The sequence below is a fragment of the Typopeltis vanoorti genome, chromosome 5, assembly GCF_054136105.1.
Source record: "Typopeltis vanoorti isolate ZY-2024b chromosome 5, IOZ_Tvanoo_1.0, whole genome shotgun sequence".
Classification (NCBI taxonomy): Eukaryota; Metazoa; Arthropoda; class Arachnida; order Uropygi; family Thelyphonidae; genus Typopeltis; species Typopeltis vanoorti.
Genome location: NC_143553.1, coordinates 74,445,848 through 74,466,075, shown reverse-complemented (window position 1 = coordinate 74,466,075; position 20,228 = coordinate 74,445,848). Strand labels below are relative to the sequence as shown.

At 35.6% G+C, this 20,228-nt stretch overlaps 1 protein-coding gene across 1 annotated transcript; it reads right to left on the bottom strand.

Annotated features, from left to right (window-relative positions):
• Positions 1-12,824: 12,824 nt before the first annotated feature.
• On the bottom strand, positions 12,825-17,166 carry LOC150106537 (uncharacterized). The gene is made up of 2 exons (XM_090392519.1): positions 16,962-17,166; positions 12,825-14,250 (listed from the first exon to the last, which is right to left on the bottom strand). Exons 1-2 carry the CDS (start codon positions 17,164-17,166, stop codon positions 13,394-13,396), a joined length of 1,062 nt encoding a protein of 353 aa, XP_090248645.1. The 3' UTR covers positions 12,825-13,393.
• Between the last annotated feature and the right edge of the window lie 3,062 nt (positions 17,167-20,228).

Here is a 20,228-nt window from a genome sequence, read left to right as displayed (position 1 = left end):
GATTCTCCATTCACAATGCAGTTGATATTTTCAGTGCTTCTGCCTATTTTCATTGTCTTTATCTTTTTAATGCTGACCTTCATACCGTATCTATTACAACAGTTAATCAATTTAGTCAGGGAATCTTGCAGACTTGTAGCGGATTTATTTAGAAATATAACATCAGCCGCATAAAGAAAAAAGCTGAGATCTCCAATTTTGATATCAGGTTTAATCCATTCCTAATGTGATCCATATAGATAATGTGCATCATTGTCTGACACTAGATTTAACATTAAACCATCTTCCTGTACTTCCTTCAATTCGAAATTTTTGCATTTATTTTAAATTTTTACATGAAAATTTTAATTTAATTTATTTTTAAATTTAAATTTAAATTTAAAATTTAATTTTAAAAAATTAAAAAAATTAAAAATATTTTAAATTTTAGAGTAATTTTTTATTTATATTTGTAAAAATAATCAAGCAAGTACAAGACTGAGAATTACTTCCGATGGAATGTAGTGATTACGGATAATAAAAACAGATCTTCCAATTTTAAATATCAAGATATGAGGAATCAGGGAGGAGAAGGAATTAGGAGAGGAACCCTAATAGTAAATAATACCACAGCATTGTTTCCACGCTCTCGATTTGCGTCTCTACAAACATCAACCATCTCAATCAGGATTGCAAAATGAATCATCCATCATCGTAGATTCATTTCGCTACCCTGTTTCAAACTCTCAAACTAACTTTTATTTCCTTAAGTCATTTGTTCATTTCCTGCATCTGAGTTTCAAAACTGTAATTTCAAGCCCTTTACAAAGGCAGAGTCGCGAATGAAGCAATCAATGAATCGTTAAAGGGAAGGAAAGTTAGTTTGCGAGTTGGACTGTAATGAATAGTAGTTGGTTTCTGTGCGAATGATCTTATGTGCCACTTTAGATGAATACAGTGAATTCAACATAGCCCAAAATTGGTTCCCCCCGAATCATGCACAGAAATAAATCAATACGCTGATGGTGGAGTTATTAACCACTTTGAGATTCGTGGTTAAATTTGTTGAGGCACAAATAGAGATTGTGGGAACAGTATTTGTATTATTGGAGATCGGGTATTTAAAAATGGAATAGCTTTTGACGTTTTTATTCTCTGTAATCTGTACATATCATGGCAAGTAATTCCTAATTTTGTTTCTGTTTTATTGTATTTTTGTCTCTTTGTGATACTTATAATATCCATAGGCTTATGACACAAAGGAAGCATTTTGTTATATTAACGCTTACGATGAGATTTGCAACGCATCGTGCAACCTTTCGAAACCAGGTCCGATGGACTAGAATGGTTAATCAATTTCTGTGGTCTTCTATGTCTTGCGTGTTTTTTCTGAGTAGGTTGCCTGTTTTGTGGGATTAAAACCTGAGTTTCCTGGAGAAAAAAAACCTACCACCACCGTATGAGACCGGCTAACTCACCCTCACTTGAAAAAAACATTGATAAAGGATCTTCACGTTCTAGGTCTTTCCATCTAAAGAGCATCATCAAAACCAACTCTGAAGAGAGCATCGTGTATGTAAACCACTGATGCAATAGTTAAAAGTTTTCATCGGTCTTACAACATACGTATATCTTAATCGAATAAGTTGGAATAAGAAGGAATAGATTTTGCAGTTAAGAATGATATCATTAACTACTGGCCTACTGCATCATGTCAGGTGATAGAATGCTATCACGTGACCTGTTACTAAATTTAAAGTTTTGTAGAGACGGACTTGCGTAGAATTACCCGTTGACCTCGCATGCAATCAATGTCAGATTGGTTGAATACAAAAAAAAAAGATAAAACAGATTTTCGAATGTTTTTTCAATAGGTTGCCAACTGTTAAAGCAGAGATAACAACAACAAAGACTTCGGCAATACCGTAATTAACGAAATAAAATATTACAAACAAAGTAATTACTTCTTAGAATACGGACAATTGTGCAAAAAACCAGTTTGGAAAGGTGTTTTGAAGGAAATCGTGGTTAAGATAATATATATAAGAACTAAATGAGTTGAGAGAGAAAGATATATATGGAAGTTCGTGAAAAGCATTAGATAGGTCAAGGTTACCAAAAAAACACTTTCTACAACGTCGTCAGAAGACCATTAGGTGAACAATCCTCTATACGTATGCCATATTGTCCCACGGTAATTCTGCTGGTGACCCATCTACGTAGGCCTCTACTAGATCTGAGAAGAGGCTTCAAATGCAGTCCAGAGAATTCGTGGTCATCTGCGATATATCGGGCAAGTTGCATTGCTGGAACTGTATCTGATGATTTGATCCAACAGATACATAGTTTTCCTTTTTCAAACATTCTTGCACGGTCAGGGTCATAAGAAAGCAAGCTAAATTATAAGAAAACGTGACGGCTGACGAACAACGAACATCAAACAAAGGGTAAGAAGTCGCTCTCCATGAAGAGGAAAAGGTCATAGGTCAGATATTCTTCGTGACCATTATCCATAGGGTGAAATGTAGAGAAAGCTAATTAGCTGTCGGGAGGATGGAAAGTTGCGGGGAGGGATGCTTCCGTAGCTTGAACCTAGTGATATGGATCTCAACTGAGAGACGGTCAAGGAAACCAGAAAGCGGTTTGTGGGGAATGAAGACGAGGGAGGGAGGGAGGAGGGAGGGAATCGACTAGAACGTGCTACATTCCGGAAATGTTTCTTCGATGATCTGGGTACAGGTTTCAAGCAGACCAGACAACCCCCATGGGAGGCACCGCAGTGAAAGTGTCTGTCAATGTCATCAGGGTCGATAGCGAACGCTTTGGATGCGAAGTACTCAGAACCTCGGAGATGGCACTCGATTCCAGTTTTATAGAAGGTCGTCTGCCCTACTTGTAGCCATATAAGGCATCCCCCCTTATAGAGGTACCGCGTGATAGAAATTAGATAATGGCTTTAACTATAGTAACTTGTAAATATCACCATTAGGATCTTTTTGGGGATTTCTCTTTTAGTGAAAGCAATTGCGAGTTTAACAGTAAAGGTATTGCAGTATTTTTACTTTCCATTTTCATTTTAGCCTTGATGAAATGAAGACTAAATAAGCGAACTAAAGGAAACCAACGCCAAAGTCAGCTAGCTTCCTCTCTTCCTTTTGACAGTTCTAATAAAATTTAAATTAAAATTTAGGATAGAGAGAGAGAGAGAAAGAGAAAGAGAGAGAGAGAGAGAGAGAGAGAGAAAGGTAATTGAGCGTAAGTATGGTCATTTCTGATCTTTCGCATCAACGAACAATTATTTATTTGTTTCTCATATCACGTGACCATTGAAATAAATGATGGTCCGTAGTATGAAGATTTTTTATAGCAAACACCAAGATGTGTGTCGAACTTTTATTTTTAAATTTTATCACCAAAAGCCAAACTGTTTCTGTCCTACTTGTAGAAGAAAAACTGTGACCTGCAACAAGGAAAAGCAGACTGATTATTCCACTAGCTTATATGGTAAACATCACGTTCTAAACTACACGTGATCAGTATTCCGAAAGCAAAGATGGTCTCTTTTTTATGTTATTTATAGTGGGCGTTTTGATTTAATGAGTAAATTTTAAAAATATGTTACTTTAACTCGTTATTTTCTGCGTTTTCCCATTTATGTAATGTCAGTCAGTAGGTTGAATTGAGTTCATAGGTGAATGGGGAGGTTTTAAACATTCTTTAAAACCCAATTTAGGATTAAAAAGATTTATGATGTGCGGTTTACGTAGGAAAAAGTGAATGGAATGTTTTCTGTTAGAGAATGACCCTTTAAGTATCATTGGGGGACGAGAAAAAAGTTGGTGTTTAATACTGAAAAAAGAGAATACCGGAACTGGGATTCTGTTGCAGGTGAAAAACTTTCTTAAAAATTTGTTTGTTCCCAAATTACAAATAAAGAAAAACAAGATTCTAAAAAAAAAGTGGGAACAGTAAAACAGAATCAACCTTTTTTTTTTTTTTTAAAAAAAAGAAGATTTTCTCAGCATTTAAAAATTACCTCATATATACACCACAATACAATGTAACAAAGTACACATGCAACTAATAACAGTACACAAGACTGAACAACTTTTTGACTCCTTTTATTCCTTTTAGCTTCTCTGACTTTTTGAATATACAACGAAATCCTACAGTGACATTTTCATAATTATAAATAAATAATCTAATCTTAAAGTGGTTCCTAATCTTGCCCACCTTTTTGACACAAGCCATCGAAAGATTCGGAGAAATCCATGTTCGCTCTCGATATTTCAAAGATATTTGATCGTCCGGCATCGAGACTTCCTGGACAAGCAACCATCTTGTGGTCTCTCTTCTACTCTTTGTGATTAGATTGCCAGTTTCCTCTTGATTTCGAGCCAAGATCAGTTTTCTCTTCTTGGGATGTCTTTCATATACAGCTTATCTTTGTATAAACATAGCTTAATTAACCTTTAACAATTTATAAATCCTAAATCAGGAAGATTTTAGAACATTGTTCTTACATTTGGAGTGGTGTATCTAAAAACTTTAAATATTTTAGACTATACAAAAGAGGGTAATCTGCTTATTACATATTTCTTGTAGTCACTTTCTCATATTGCTTTGTTTATGCTTTTTATGTAAACTTTCGTGAATAGTTCACCATCGAACTGGTTCCGTATCTTTACCCTGCTTTAAAATCACGTGAGAACACGTGTATTCACTGGGCAACACAATTCAATTCGATTTCAAACATGTTCTTTAGAACAGTCCTCCTCATACTGTTTATCTCAATACATGCAACGCAAGCTTTTCACGAAACTTGTTAATATATTCCTTCTGTCTCCTTAACCACTTTCTTCAGCACACATCAGTGTGGTATTATAGCGTCTGTGACTTCTTATTTGTATCTCTATCTATTCTGAAATTAGGAGGAAAAGTCATTTTCCCCCTCAACTTTTCTTTCTTTGAGTCTTCACAACACGATATCGGTCCTGCAGAATATCATATATTCCAGCAAATGATTGGCATGAGGGATCCATTTTAATTTTAGCCAATAAAGTCTTAACTGAGGCTCGGCTATTGCCGTTACCCAGCCATGACTAGAGCTTTTTAGTTCAGTAACACCCCCATCCACACAGATTTTCTTCATTCAGATGACGGGATAAAGAGTCGAGGACTCAGTGCATCTTCCGGTTCTTTTAAGAACTTTAAGAACTAAATTATTATTATTCACATTTTGTGAATGACAATTCCATGTGTATAAACAACTGCAAGTCTTTCACCTGTGTTCATTTCTTTAAAAAAAAAAGAAGTCTGAAATTAAATCAATGAAATTAGTATCAATGGATCGTGTACAATCTTATGTGTCGAAAGGAATACAATCCATATCTCTTCGAATGAAAAGTGAACAAGCTCCTTCCTTTCCATCTATCTACCACTAATACACTGTAGGTTGACCTACTACTTGTGTATGGGATCATCATAAAAAAATAATATATTCAGTTTTATATACGTCTCATCCATGAAAGATTGCAAACATTAGTACTGTAAGTGTAAGGTGTTAGTCGGTTTTCAAGATGGAAATCCTACTATAAACTCGTGGCAAATCGGTCAAAACAACACTTGCAATTAGCCGACATAATAGGTAAGTCTCACAGCTTTACTTTCTACTGTGATTCCAAACGGTAGATGTGTGAAAAAATATTAGATCACTCAGAAATACGAGTAATATTGTTCTAAAGACCGAACACTATATTTTTTCAAACTACTTCTGGTCTCTGAATAAACAAGGCAACGATTCCATCTCCGATTATGAAAATCACTATCTTCTAAAGATATCCACTCGAATAGCACACTGTAGATTTGAATCCACAGTCTGTTATTTGAAAATGAGTTGTTATCCACTGAGCCAACTAGGCTAGCAGTGTAATAGATCTGAATTGTATGCACTTTGGTCTCATCTTAGTCTATTCAGGACAACTATTCTTTTAATCATTCTAAGATTATTAAAAATATGAGAAACTGATTCATCATCATCTGCCATTTTCTGCTCACTGCTGGACGAAGACCTCCCTCAAAGTCCTCCTTTCATTTCTATCTTGAGTTTTTCTATGCCACCAAGTTCCAGCCATATCTCTTTAATCTTATCCTTCCACTGTCTTTTTGGTCTTCTTGTAGCTCTCTTTTCATTTCGGCGATAATATTCAGATATCGACTTTGTCCATTTTTGAGTCGTACTTCTTGCAATATGACCTGCCCATCGCCATTTGGATCTTTTAATGGCTGCTATTATATCTCTAAAACTAGTCTAAGCTCTGACCCAAGTCATTTGCGACCTATCTAGAATGGTTATACCGAGTAATGATCTTCCAATTTTCCTCTGGGTAATTCTAAACGTGTGAAAAGTTTTTTACCTTGGGTATACTATACGTTAAAGATACCAAGCTATTTTATAAACTTGGTTTTAATCCTTTTCCTTTTCCTTAGTATCTTCCCTAATGCACAGCATATCTCCTTGAGGACATGTATGATGCTATTCATTAAGAGAAGGGCCACTACCCAGAGCATAGCATCATAGATGTCCGCAAGGAGATATGCTGTCATTAGGGAGGATACTAAGAAAAAGTGATTAGATCTTACTCCACCTTTACCACGAGTTGCCTCAGACCGTAAAATACTTCAGGCGCAAACAGACAGGTAAGTCTGTTTGCTTAGTTGGGAAAAAGGATTAAAACCAAGTTTATAAAATTGCCTGGTATCTGTAACGTAAATCCTAAACATGTTGGTCAATTTTCTAGTCAAAGTTCATGTTTCACTTCCATATGTCAAGACTGGAAGTATACAGCTGTCGAATATTTTTCTTTTAAGGCCGATTGGGACGTTTCTTTTGAGTGATTTACGATATTTTCCAAAAGCTATCCAACCCAACTGAATTCCACCTATAAATTCTTCTTCACAGTTTCCTCTTGTAATCGTTTGTTCTAGGTAAACATAGGAAGGTTCCATATCAATTTCTGGTGGTCTATTATACATTGCTTGTGTTTATCTCTGTTTATATTTAACCTTTTCTCTTTACTTTCTGCATTCAATTTATTGCTAATTTTGTTGAAGTTCTTCAGAGTATCTTAAAAGAACAATGTCATCAGCGAATTGTAGGTGATTGAATTCTTTTCCATTTACCATAATATCTCTATTTTTTCCAATCCAGGTGTTGAAAAAAAAATTCTTCTAGGGCTGCTGTAAACAATATAGGTGAAACGGCATCTCCCTATCTAACACCCTCTTTTATAGGAACCGATTAATGTTTTAAAATTAACCTATGAGATTCATTTTGGCTGTTTCTCAGTTTATACACTTGTTAGTAGGTTCTAGCTGTTTATATGACTCTGCTGAAATTGCGAAACCCACAGTTCAAGGCCAGCCTTTTACATCAAGTATTACAGTTGGTTTTATTGAAATGCACTGAGAATATAATGTGTGTGTGTGTGTGTCGCTTGAACCTTGGTGAATGCATTCATCTTCTGGAAGCTATATTAATTAACTTCTTGACTGTTTCGGAAGTAATTAGGCCCCGACAGAACGATGAAGTGGTTATTTTCTCTCTTCAATCATTGGATTGTAGGGAAAGTGGCATTTCAAGGCTCTCATTGTAATCTTCAGAAGGCATAACAAGATGTGCTTGTTAGTCACAGTGAGTGACCAACAAAGGACAAAACAAGAAGGTGATTTCGCAAAAATATATTTTACCTTTGACCTATCGGACACTTTCTGTGATTAAGAGTAACTGAATATTGCTGAAGTTGACTTAGAAATAGATCGATTATGGCATCGATTTATACTTTTAAAATCTTTCTTGGATTGTTTGGAATTCGTTTTTGTTCAGTAACTGTACATACAATCTCATAACTGGTTTGTTATTTTTGTGTTCATTTTTGTATGCAGCACGTAACCTGGTGTCGACAGGGTGAGTTACGTGAGAGTCGTTTATCAGATAAACTATTGTCTGTTGAATAGTTTCAAGCTTAGGTTACTGAGTATGTTGGCAACTGAGTGTTTCTTTTCATCTGTGAATTATGTTCTCCTTCATTATAAATCGCAAGATAAAGCCACCGCAAACGTGGGCCATTTATTTCGAAGTCTCATTGTATTTGAAGTTTCCTAAATATGATAAGGTAGGTTTTCGTACGCATTTTGCCCTGACCTCAATAACAATTATGTTTTTAGATATATTGAATAGGAATGAACATAATGTCTATTTGGGGGATAAACAAATATGGAAAGAACAAAGGCATATTTACTACCCAAGGATCACATTTGACGGAAATAAAAAAAAGAATCACAAATACACATGGCCAAACCAAATTTGAATAACGTACCAAATATCAAATGCACATTGTATCAAAATCCAGCCAATCAGGGCGCTTCTAATGGTCAGAATCTTTTGAATAGATGCTAATGATTTCATTCAAGACAAAATTGTTCTATAATCGACTAAATATCACTCCTTGAAATTACTAAAAATCATAAGGGTTGCAAGTTATAGGGTCACGAGTTTCAACCATTCCCCACCCCCCTCCTCAAGAATATTGACTTTGTTTCTTGTTACCGAACTCGGAAGGGCTCATATCATCTTCATTAGGGTAAGAAGGTTCTCTCGAATATCTACGGTAGACTGTTGCGGTCTCATGCCGTGTTTGTAGCCATAACTTACGGCAGTGATTAGGCTTCATCATTCGGTGATTTATTGTAGACAGCAAATTAGATCAGTCTTTTGTTACACTCTCGCAGTTATGGATGGTTATTTTTTTACCTTCATTTATTGAAAACAAACAATATTATGGTTTATTTTTTACATGTTTAAGAGCATTCTAAGATTTTTTTTCCCCAAGAATTCTTAGAGAATTAATTAATCAAAAACATCAGTTCTTATTTATATATATTGTATTTATGCATAATAGTTTTGTTTAGTCGATTTAGAATGATTCACGTGAGGTTGTTTCCATGGCAACTCTAGAATTCTGTTTGGGTCTAATTCACATTGCTAATATTGTCAAGATTGAAATAGACGGTCTTTATTTCCTATTTGGTGCCGGGATAGGAGCAGAAAAACTTTTTCCTTTTCTGCATTTTGAACCCACAGGGGTGCTTTCTTACCCTCGCAAACAAACTAGTCAGAAAATGTACGCGAAAAGATTTCCACAAACATTTCACGGCCTTGTTCAACGCTATGCTAATCCAACCCCAACCTATTTACATATCCTTCCTCTATTGTTACTGATCTTTTCTTTTTATTCATTTGTTTCTGACCGCACGTGCATACATTCGGGTAGCTTGCACAGTTTCCTATTCATTGCTATGCCAACGGCTTTCTTAAAGGTCACCTTTCTTCAAGAGAAATAAGGCTTTATTAAGAGTAATTTTTTCATTAGAACTTCGTAATAAAGAAAATATTTAAGATCTTAATAAAATGCTCTGAGGGTTTTGTTATTCTTTCTATTAACACAAACATCCGGTTGCTTTCATAGAAAAATGCTCTGAACTATATTTATAAACTTAAACAAGAATTTTTTTTTTATTTTGTTTGTTCCATTAACGCAAAAATATATTCTTCTGAAGTGATTCCATCAACAGAATGATTATATTTCAAAAGATCACTTAATTTTCTATTAGCACGGCAAAAAAGTTGTTACTTTTTATTTCGAAACCATTTACTTATTATGTGTGTTGTTATTAAATATTCCCAAAATAACTTCAATCGAACTTACAACTACTTTTTGTTATTTCGCCTTCTCGAAAGGCGAAATCTTGACAACTTTCACTAAGATAGCCACCATCTGGAGTCAAAGTAGATTAAAATAACTTCAGTCCTGTAGAAAGTTTTTTACCTTGGGTATACATTAAAGATACCCAGCAATTTTTATAAACTTGGTTTTAATCCCTTTTCCCAAGTAAGCAAACAAGCCAGTAAGCCAAGTTTGCGCCTGATGTATTTTCAGGTCTGAGGCAACTTGTGATCAGAGCTTTCTCCACCTTTACCACAAGTTGCCTCAGGCGCAAACTTGGCTTACTGGCTTGTTTGCTTACTTGGGAAAAGGGATTAAAACCAAGTTTATAAAATTGTTGGGTATCTTTTGACTTCAATCCTTTTCAATAATAAATTCTGCGTTGTTGCTCAAATCATTCTCTCTTAATATTTTCTTACCCTAACTGTACAACATTTAAAACGATATTTAGAATCAAACCCGTTCAGTTGAAAGGACTCGACAAGCGTTTATAAGAACTCTTTGAATTGAAGGTAAATTAAGTGATTCTTATATAAAGGCGATAGGATTTCCTCACCACCTCCCTCTACAAAACAAATATCCACAGAATAGACATATTTGGCAGACGAGTGTATATTAATGCTATGATAAGGTGTTTAATCCCATCCACATAGGATTAACCATCCTATCATAACAATAATCAGGTTCCTATGTTGCAATATTACTTGACTTGGAAAATGAATTCAACTACTCCCTTATGTTAGCGAACACAAATTCCAAGAACATCTTTCTATGATATATAGAAACTTGATTTGTGTGTGTGTGTGTGTGTGTTTGTTTGTTGTTTATTGATCTCTCAATTCACTCCATCTTAAATGAATGATTTTTCCCTACTTCTCTTAAAATCTAATAATCAATATTTAGTATCACATTTTTACTACATAGCTCTACGAGGCTATCGAACCACTTCATTCTTAACATGAATAAAAAACTATTAATAGACATTACATTGGGGATATCAGCTTTTTGTAATTGTTAAGAGTGGCTTATTGTTGAAATTTTAATCGCGTGTTTTGTCTGACATGTCTGATTCGATGTTGCTCTGATATATACGCGCACAAACTCTCATTGTTAAAGTAATGAGAGCATTTGTAATTAATGGTTAGTTCCTTGCTTTCTGTACAAAAGTCCAACTGGAAAAAATGCATTTGCTCGAACATGAAGGTTGTCCTTTTGTCGACAAAAGAATCTCAAGATCGACCGATTTCAACTAGTACGATTTGGCCCCGCGTGTTGTTATTTAGCGATATTGTCACAGGAGAAAACGTTGATAGATAACCCATACCCTCTCTAGTTGTCATGGTAATCCATTATTAAAAAAACAAACCAGGACAGTGTAATGCCATTGTGTAGACGTACGGATTTCATTACGCCTTGGAGACGCGTTTTCTCGTGTAGCGATGATACCGGAATAGAAGAAACAGCGGAGTTCACTTGAGTTGAGGTTCGATGAGTCTCCAAGAGGTTTGCTGCTGGAGTTAATAAGACTCCGCAAGAAATTATTGGCAGCATATTCAGACAAAATGCGGCAACGGAAGTCTTCATCAGTACAAGTGGTCAACTTGTGCTCTATTTCGCACGTGACAACAAAAATAAAATAAAATACAGTATTTATGGATAACGAAAAAAAAAACGCTTCAGATTAAAAAAAGAAAGAAAGAAAGTAATAAATTGTCATGTGTTTTAAGATGTAACTTACAAAAATGCCTCCTAAGTAATAATTTAATAGGATTAAGATATTCTCTAAATAAAGTTTAGGTTATCTACACCAAGGCTCTTTTAATGCGAACCCCTAAGTCGTAGCTTCTCTAGCTTAAGCGTAAATCCGGCCCTCAGTTTATGTAAGAAAGCAAAACGAAATCCTCAAAAGTTCGATGTTATTGAAAGCCTCGCGTGCATGCACACCGTATTCAAACGATGTTATTTTGCAAATAATAATAAACGAATATTACTAAATATTATGTAACATTTTATTATAAAAATATAAACTATTACACGTAAAAAAATTAATGTATAATTCTAAAACCGGTTCTGGTGCTTAATTGGCCAAGTGGAGAGAATGTTCGCTTTCCAATCTTTAGGTGTCAGATGATTATATCCAACATCTACTGTATATCTTTTTAGATGACTGTTATCTCTTTGTAGGAGACCCCCACACACTTTATTATTACAAGGTTGGGGGGAGGGGAGGTCCATGTTTGGTTTCTAGAGTCGGGATTTTGAAAAATCTTAACCCTCATCCTATCCACTGTGTTAAATGTATAGTAATATTCTAACCTTATGTAAGGGGAAAATGTGATAAAAAAAATATTGAATTATTAATTCCTGAAAATTTGATTCAATCTAAACTACTGGAATTCGTAGATCTAAGCCTTTCTTCGTTAATAGGACTATGGCTGTTCCTCTGCATTTTCTCTAATGTTATTATATTTACTTGGATCCCTGCAGCTTGTATGTAGTGAATATTTTGTTTTAATTATTATGTTTATATTTAAATATTATGTTTTAATTATGTAAGGCATGATTACATTTTTATAATCATTACCAAAGTTTATGTATGAACTTTGATATTCACTTTGAAACTCCGAATTCGCTGTTTGGAGGTTTAATATTGTGATTACTGTTATTATTGTGATTGAGTGGATCGCAGATTAAGGCTATTGTCATCAATATTAGGAAGAGAATGGCTCTCTTATTAACAGTTTTGAATATTGCAATAGAAGCGTAGTAACTCCTCTTGTGACGCATTATCTGCCTCTGTTGCTATGGCAACGGAAGCAGAGCTTGTTGGTGTATTTAGTTGGTAAGCTTACAAAAAAAAAATGTTTACTTTGTTACGTAAACATATTCAATGCGGATTAAAGTAATAAAGACATATACTCGAATAATTGTGATAAATCAATTTTATGGGAGTATGATGTGTTTCCTCCTTTTAAACATTTTGGAAAAATAATACAATGATACATTTATTACAAAAAACGTCTTTATTGAATCACCGTACAAAAAAATCGCCTGCAAGCCTTCAACAACTAAAAACATGTACATTATTATTATTTTCCCTTACAAAAACATCCCCCTCCTTTATTCTCCTATTCCTTTTTCTTTCACGCCTTGATGAAATCGAAGGACAAAGTTGATTTTTTTTTCTTTTTTTTTTTTCCGTATAGCGCATGTCTCTAATGATCTGAAATATACTCCATTGTGCCCATGGGTTGCTATGGTAACACTCGTCGCGATCGACAGAAAACGTGTAAAGCTAATCCTCATTGTTTACATCGTTGTGTTACATGATTCGTCCAATCAATGGAACTTATTTGAGTGTCATAAAAACTGAAGCTTACTACACTGTAACAGCTAAGACATTCTTATTTATCGAACAGCAAAGAAACAATTCCTTTAAGAAAAATGAATGCATGCTTCTTCAGTATGAAGGATAGATTATGCATGGTGGATATTCAAGCAACATAACGAACTATCAAAAACTCGGAAGCACACGACAATAAATCAGACTTCACAGTACATGTTAGTTTATTGAACAGCCTCCAGATGTCTCCAGCATCAAAGTTCAAAAAGTTGCCAACCGGTTACCATTACTCTTCGCCATCTAATTTTGGTTTTTCACTATCAATCTCGGAGGAGAACTGTTGCTCTTGTGGGATTTGCTCTTCAAGAGGGGGTATTTCGGGCAATTCCGGAAAAACGGGTGCTTCCTGATCTTCAAATATCGGGATAATCACTTCAGGCTCCTTTATGATAACGATCGGCACCTGTGGTTCCTGCACGATAACTACCGGAGCCTCTGGAACTTCATCAACTAGAGCTGGGATCGGAGGAACGTTAGGACCGACCACTGTTTCCAAAGGTTGCTCTTCTGGTATCTGCGGTGGTAAATCTACTGGAATATTTACTGGAATAGGCACACCCAATTCGGAATCAACCGGTTCCTCTGGAACCTTATTTTCAACTGGATTTTCAACTGGTAGTTGTGGATTTTCTGCTGGAACGTCCTTTACTTGTGTTGGCTCAGCATCAGATTGTTCAACTACTGGTTCTTGAGGTACTTCTGGAACTTGGGGTTCTGCTGGAACTTCAGGTTCGACTGGGAGTTCAGGATCTTTGGGTTCCGGTTCAGGAGCCGAGGCCAAAACATCAGCTTCTTTCTGAACTGTAGGTTCTTTGGGCTCATTTGGCACAGGGTCTACAGGAGCATCTATCTTAACTGATACATCATCTGACTCTTGGGAAACCGGTGCAGCTGGAGATTCATCGGCTGGTTTTTCTGGCTCAGAAGGAGCTGAAGATGAAAGAACGGTTGCTGGAACTTCAGGTAATAATTCTTGATCTGCTTGCTGTTTTTTAACCGGAGGTGCTTCGTCTCCTCCAACAAATGCCTTCTCAGGATCATCGATGGGTTTATCTTCTTCTACAATCGGTTCGACAGGAGCAACTAGAAACAGGAATGGAAAATAGCACATTAAAGGAATGGTCTCAAGAGCAAGTAGCTGATTTTTTTTTTTAAAAAGAAAACCATTATTTAATCATTTTTTATTCTTAAAAAATCAACAAACTTTAATATAAAAAAGTAATAAATTTGTGGTTCAATTTGTGTTCTGTTCTTTAACTGTTATTGCATTTTTAAAAATACATAACTTAGTTGTATAAGTTAAGAGATCAAAAAGCATTTCACTTTACAGATGAATATTTTTGGAATGTACGGATATTCTTAATTCTGGGGGGGGGGCATAATTTATCCGATCTTTCAATTAAATGCTTTTTTTTATTGTAGTTTAGCGGTTTATATTTCGATTTCAAAGTTTTACAGCCGAATTAGATCTATTAATCTGAGTATGTCTCGGGTCAGCCCACTACAAATCCGCAAATTCACGATGATTCATTCAGCCCCCTACCGTTCCCTTTTAAGTCAAAATGCGTGCGCAAGACTTTGCGTGTGGGAAAATGTGTACCTTCGTATAGCTCATTGGTTGGCAACTTGTTTGACTTAAAAAGAAAAGTAAAAAGAAAAAAAAAAGCGAAATTCTAACCTTGCATGTGTGTAGGTAGAGGGGGTGGGGAGTTCGTTACCCTAGACAGCTATTCAGTATCATAGAGGAAACGTGGCTGAATGAAAGAGCGTGAATTGTTCAAGTTCTTCCCCCCTACACACACACACACGCTTGCTTTATGTCTACGAACTGGTTTTTGCCAGTAATTATAATCCTGAAAGCAAAGTTCAGCCACCCAGTAAGGCGGTCGGGTTCAGCATATAAAGTGCCCTCGCCTGTAATTTATTGTTTGAGGTTAGAATGTGATGTGTGGTCACCTGCTATCATTCGCATATTTGGAGTGCACAAACGTTTTTATTATAGCTCTTCGCAGATAGCGATCAGATCTTCATGTTCGTTACGCCTGTAGATGCGGGTTTTCTAAACATGCAAGCTATCATTCATACACGACACGTGATGCATGCTTGGTAATCTAACACCACCCTCATTCCACTACTATCATTACTGACACTTAGACGCTCCCAAGGCAAGTACAAACTACAATGACAGTTTTAAGTCCGTTAGAATTTGGGGAGTGATCTGAATGGAGAATAATGTAAAAGGGAAATGACCAAGAATTACGTAATACAGAAAGAATTTGAAAGGAAATTCTAACGTCGATATACGCGATTATAAAGATATATTTGTAAACTTGAAAAAAAATAAGGAAAAAACCACTTTTGATGATTAATTAGCGATGTACGAAATGTATTTCTAGGTGGCGTGGTAGTAGATACGCCAACAATCCGCCAACTTTGTGACTCCCACCAAATGCAACAAAATCTGGGACAATAACGTTTGGTTTTTAAAACTGTTATTATGAATCTTACAATCGCGTTCAAAATAGATATAAATGTACTCGAAATTAAAAAAAAAAATGACTAGAAGTAAGTTTAAAAATGAATGATCATAGTTATAGCTCGCAGTATAATATCCCACTTGGACCCTCCACCATAAAACGATACAGAAAAACTACAACATAATTGAATGTTTAATTACAAACCGCATAGCGAAATGCAATTGACAGATAATACATGCTTCACGTGATTTAATTCTGAACTTATCGAACTTAGTAGTGGACACATTACTTATATTTATATACGAGTATATTTTTTATGGAAAGAAACAAGTACATTCCAATTCCGTATAAAGAATATGAATCTGCTTGGGGGATATCATTCTGAAGCAGGCGAAGCAAAAAAAAAAAAAAAAAAAAATTCTAAAACTGTCTTCTGTTACGTAAACAAGAGAAAAATGAACTCAATAGAAACTTGAAGCATCTGATTACTACTAACATGTATAAATTTCTGGGTCTTTTTTCCTACTTAGTTTAAAGAGCACCATCTAAAAACCCGAGGGAAAAAAATTGCTCCGAAACGATAAGCTTTTCTAAATTAGAAAGATATTGGTTCAGTTCTCATCGAAAAGATCCCAAATGAAGGCATTGGAAATAGAAAAGTATGCTGTGGCCAAATCAGGATTACTAAGGAAACGTCTTTAGATTCTTTTGTAACTCTTGAAATACAAGCTGCAGAATTTGGAGATGGAGTAAGAACAAAAATAAAAGAAATTGTCCGGTTTTAAAAAATAAGTTAAATCTTCTTTAGTCTGTTGGGTAACTCATCCTTGATCCTTGTTTTAAATTCAAGTACTGTACTATTAAAAAAATGGATAAAATCGGGATTAATAACGCTACAAGAGAGCTGCAGTCCTTCTCTATGATTTAGTTAATGCATTCGCCTTCTTTAATTTTGTAAGATCAATTTTTTAACGATTTAGTGATCAACTTAGAAGTGTTTCTATTTAAGACTTGCGTGTAAAACTTCGAAAAATAAATTAAAAAATATATATTTCTCAAATAGCAGAAGTTCAACATTTATCCCCATTTTATTTTCCTTAAATAAAAACAGTCCCATAAATTCGTGGGCCGAGTTTGAATTGTCACCAATAATATTTTTTTAGGTTTTCCAGCAATGACTGTATTTGGACCATGGGGCGATCCGGTAATGCACACCAATTAAAACACGAAGAGATACATAACAGTTACCTATATAAACAAGTATAGTTAGGAATATAAAAAAAAAAAAATCATCTTTCTGTCTCTCAAACACATTACCTGGTGTCTGTGAGAATTGTGCAGGTTCCTCATCTTGCACAGGTGCAGCTGCCTCTTCCTTCACCACCTCTGGCACCTTCGGTGCATCTTCTATGGGTTTATCGGCCGTCTGTTTTTCGTCGAGTATCACTTCTCCCTCCTCCGGGATGGGTAACGCGAAGGCTCCAGCCACCAAGACCAACAGCACAGCAAGGTTCCACCTCATCGTTGTCATGCTGATTTTCGGAATGCCCGCTCCGTACCGAGGACGCCGTGATATGTACGGTTTGAGGTGGCTAATGCGTAATCTCCTCCCCTTCCCTGAGGCTACGAATGCGCGAGGCTCAACAAGGGAGTTGCATGGCTTCACCTGTCCAGGTGTTTACGACATAGCTGCTGACGACATCTACTGGGGTTCCCAAGAAATGTAATTAATCACGAAAAGCCAGCGCGACGGTTAAGACGAAGACATTTATTCCTGACTCTGTGAAATACGGTGGCGTATAAATGATGACACCCCTCCTCCCCCTCACGAATATTTAATGGTTTGACAGGTCAGTCAGACGTTTTCTTTTTAACGTCCTTGACGATTATCGAAGAAATAAGCGCTCATTGGCCTTCTGGGTTTCTAGGAAAAACAACTTCTTCGAAACAGGACGTCCGATAACAACAAGAATCGAAATCCGCGTTATTATTTTCTTATTTAGAAAAACTTTAAACATCTGAGATAATAACCAAGTATACTCGCCGCAAGAGGGAGCTGCAAGCTTTGAGAAGCAGAAGGTGGTTTGTGTTAGTGAACTACGTATTTGATTTGAAGGCTGATATGTGTGCTTGAACGTCATGAGAATTATTTTGTGATTTTTGCTCTTCTATTAAGATTCTGTATAAAAAAAAAAATCTGAGAAGCGCAATACACCACTGAAGAACTTATTTTTTTATAGTCCTTGTAAAGATTGGCTTAAAGGGGCGAAGCAAGAATGCTTTTCATCTTCATCTTCCCCGTTATCTGTAGAGGACAGTGTAGGGATAATGTGTTATTGAGCTATTAAAGCTCTCATCATGGCAGGAGGGTAACAGTAATAGCCGAGCCTCAGTTAGACCTTCATTGGCTACAGCATTGCCATCCATTACCCTCCAAAGGTATTAATCACCGCATCTCACGGTCGATTCTACTGAACAACTGCTCACAGCATTAATAATTATAGTTTAATAATTGACAAAAAAAAAGGTGTATTTGTAAATTGTAAAATTTTAAAACTATTTTAAAAGTTATAAAATATTTTTAAAAATTTCATTTAATATATAACTCGGTTTAAAATTATAGATATTTTTCATTTTAATTCCAAATTAAACAAATAAGACTTGATACCGTTGTTTCTGATTAAGACTAAGGAATGTGGAGTTTGAACCACTTTATGCGAGTGTTCCTTGTATGTACTAAACGACTTCTATTTTGGCTGGCACATCACAGTAGTACATAAATTAATGACTTGAAAACGTTTTAAGAATATTCAAAATAAAATTGAGAGTGTTGGCGTTCAAATCAAAAACGATTGTTTTATTTCTATATGAATGTTTAGATTATTTCGAGTGAACTTTTTCTTCCGATCGCAATCGCGTTGGGCACATTTACAGAAAGCAATGGCCTCAACCGAAAGTTTTGTGGGAGAATCGTAAGAGATGACTCAATTATTTAAACGAAATTCCTACAAAACTCAGCGCTACGTCACTATCTCAAATTGAAACACGTTTAGGACAAGATTATAGAAGCAAGCAAAGATGTACTTCATCGTTCTGAAACGCTTTTAAGTATGTTTTTCGTAAGGTTCGTCCAGTAGGTGGCGCTATTCTCAAGGACTAAATAGTGGTGATTAATGTTATTGGTGAAGTTGAGATCTTACGACTATCAGGCCAAGGTTGTGCGTATGTTAGAAAAATTCGATGACTGGGTAAACAAAGTCGATCAACCCCCCCCCCCCACCCACCTCAAAAGTGATAAAATACAAAATGCACGCTATTATTCTCTCTCTCTCTCTCCACACGCGCTTTTTCTTTAGATCGGACTCAATCTGTGACGTAACTAACCTGCTTCGAAATCTTGGAATGCTGGGTGTGGAGTCGCTAGAACTTAGTGGCCCCAATGAAAATGCCCGAAGGTCTATTCTGAGCTCTTGAAGAATCAATAATAAAATTGTTGCGGAGTGGCAGAAAAATTGTAATTCTATCAGAAGACTCGGGAAAATATATTGACCACTGTGCTTTAATATAAGAAGCAACTGGTCTAAAATCACTCACAGCGAACAGGAGTCCAGTATAAATTCCATGTGCGGTGTTCGACAACCAAACAGAGCTTGCGTTTATTTTAATGCCAAATCATCAAAGCGAAATGGGAATATAGGAGACAAAAATTCCTTTTTTTATACTCAATTATTTTCGAATTGTTTCGAGATGAATAACAAAAGGCATCCAGCACACGTAATGGATGCCTTAACTGTTACCGACCTCGTTTGAACAGTTAAGGTTATTTTCCATTGAAATAATGAAAAGTTTAGGAATATTTCTTTATAGGAAGAAAGAATGAAGCATTTATCATTAAACAATTGCCTTAAATCTAGCAAATAACTTCGCCTCGTAGTACTAAATCGCAATAAACTGCGATACTTTAGTATCGTCTTCAAACTTCTCCTCCTCTCAAATTGGACTCCGTAGAACAGTCAGCTGACAATTCTTTTTGGTTAGAAAGAGGTGGGTTCGAATCCTGTCTAGGATACGAAGAACCTTTCGTTTGAAAGTGAGTTCGCCGTCTTATGCGGAGTTGCCAGGATTTTTTTCTCATGAAGATTCGGGTTTTTCAGTACTTCATAAGCTTAGTTGCTAAAGCAAGTAAGATAGGCTAAACCCATAATTTTAAATAACACCTGTGATTCGATGGATTCCACTCAAATTTAGTATTTGAATTCCTCGATATGTATTTTTTTTTTTTTTTCGTTCAAGACTTTTGGTAAGGATCACTTTTTTTTTTTTTTTTTCTTAAGAGAAAAAAAAAATAGACAGAAAAACGATAATGTCCATTTCGTTTATCATTACAAACGATAATATCTTTTATATCCATTTCGAAACATGGAAAATGGATAAAAGAATTCTATGGTGAGGATGATGATTCAGTGACATTTATTGCTTATTCATAATAAATATTCATAAGATATTCGTGATAAAATATACTGGTTAAGAGATTATCTGGATTAGTTGCACGTTTTAACTATTAGATGGCGCCACAGTGCAATC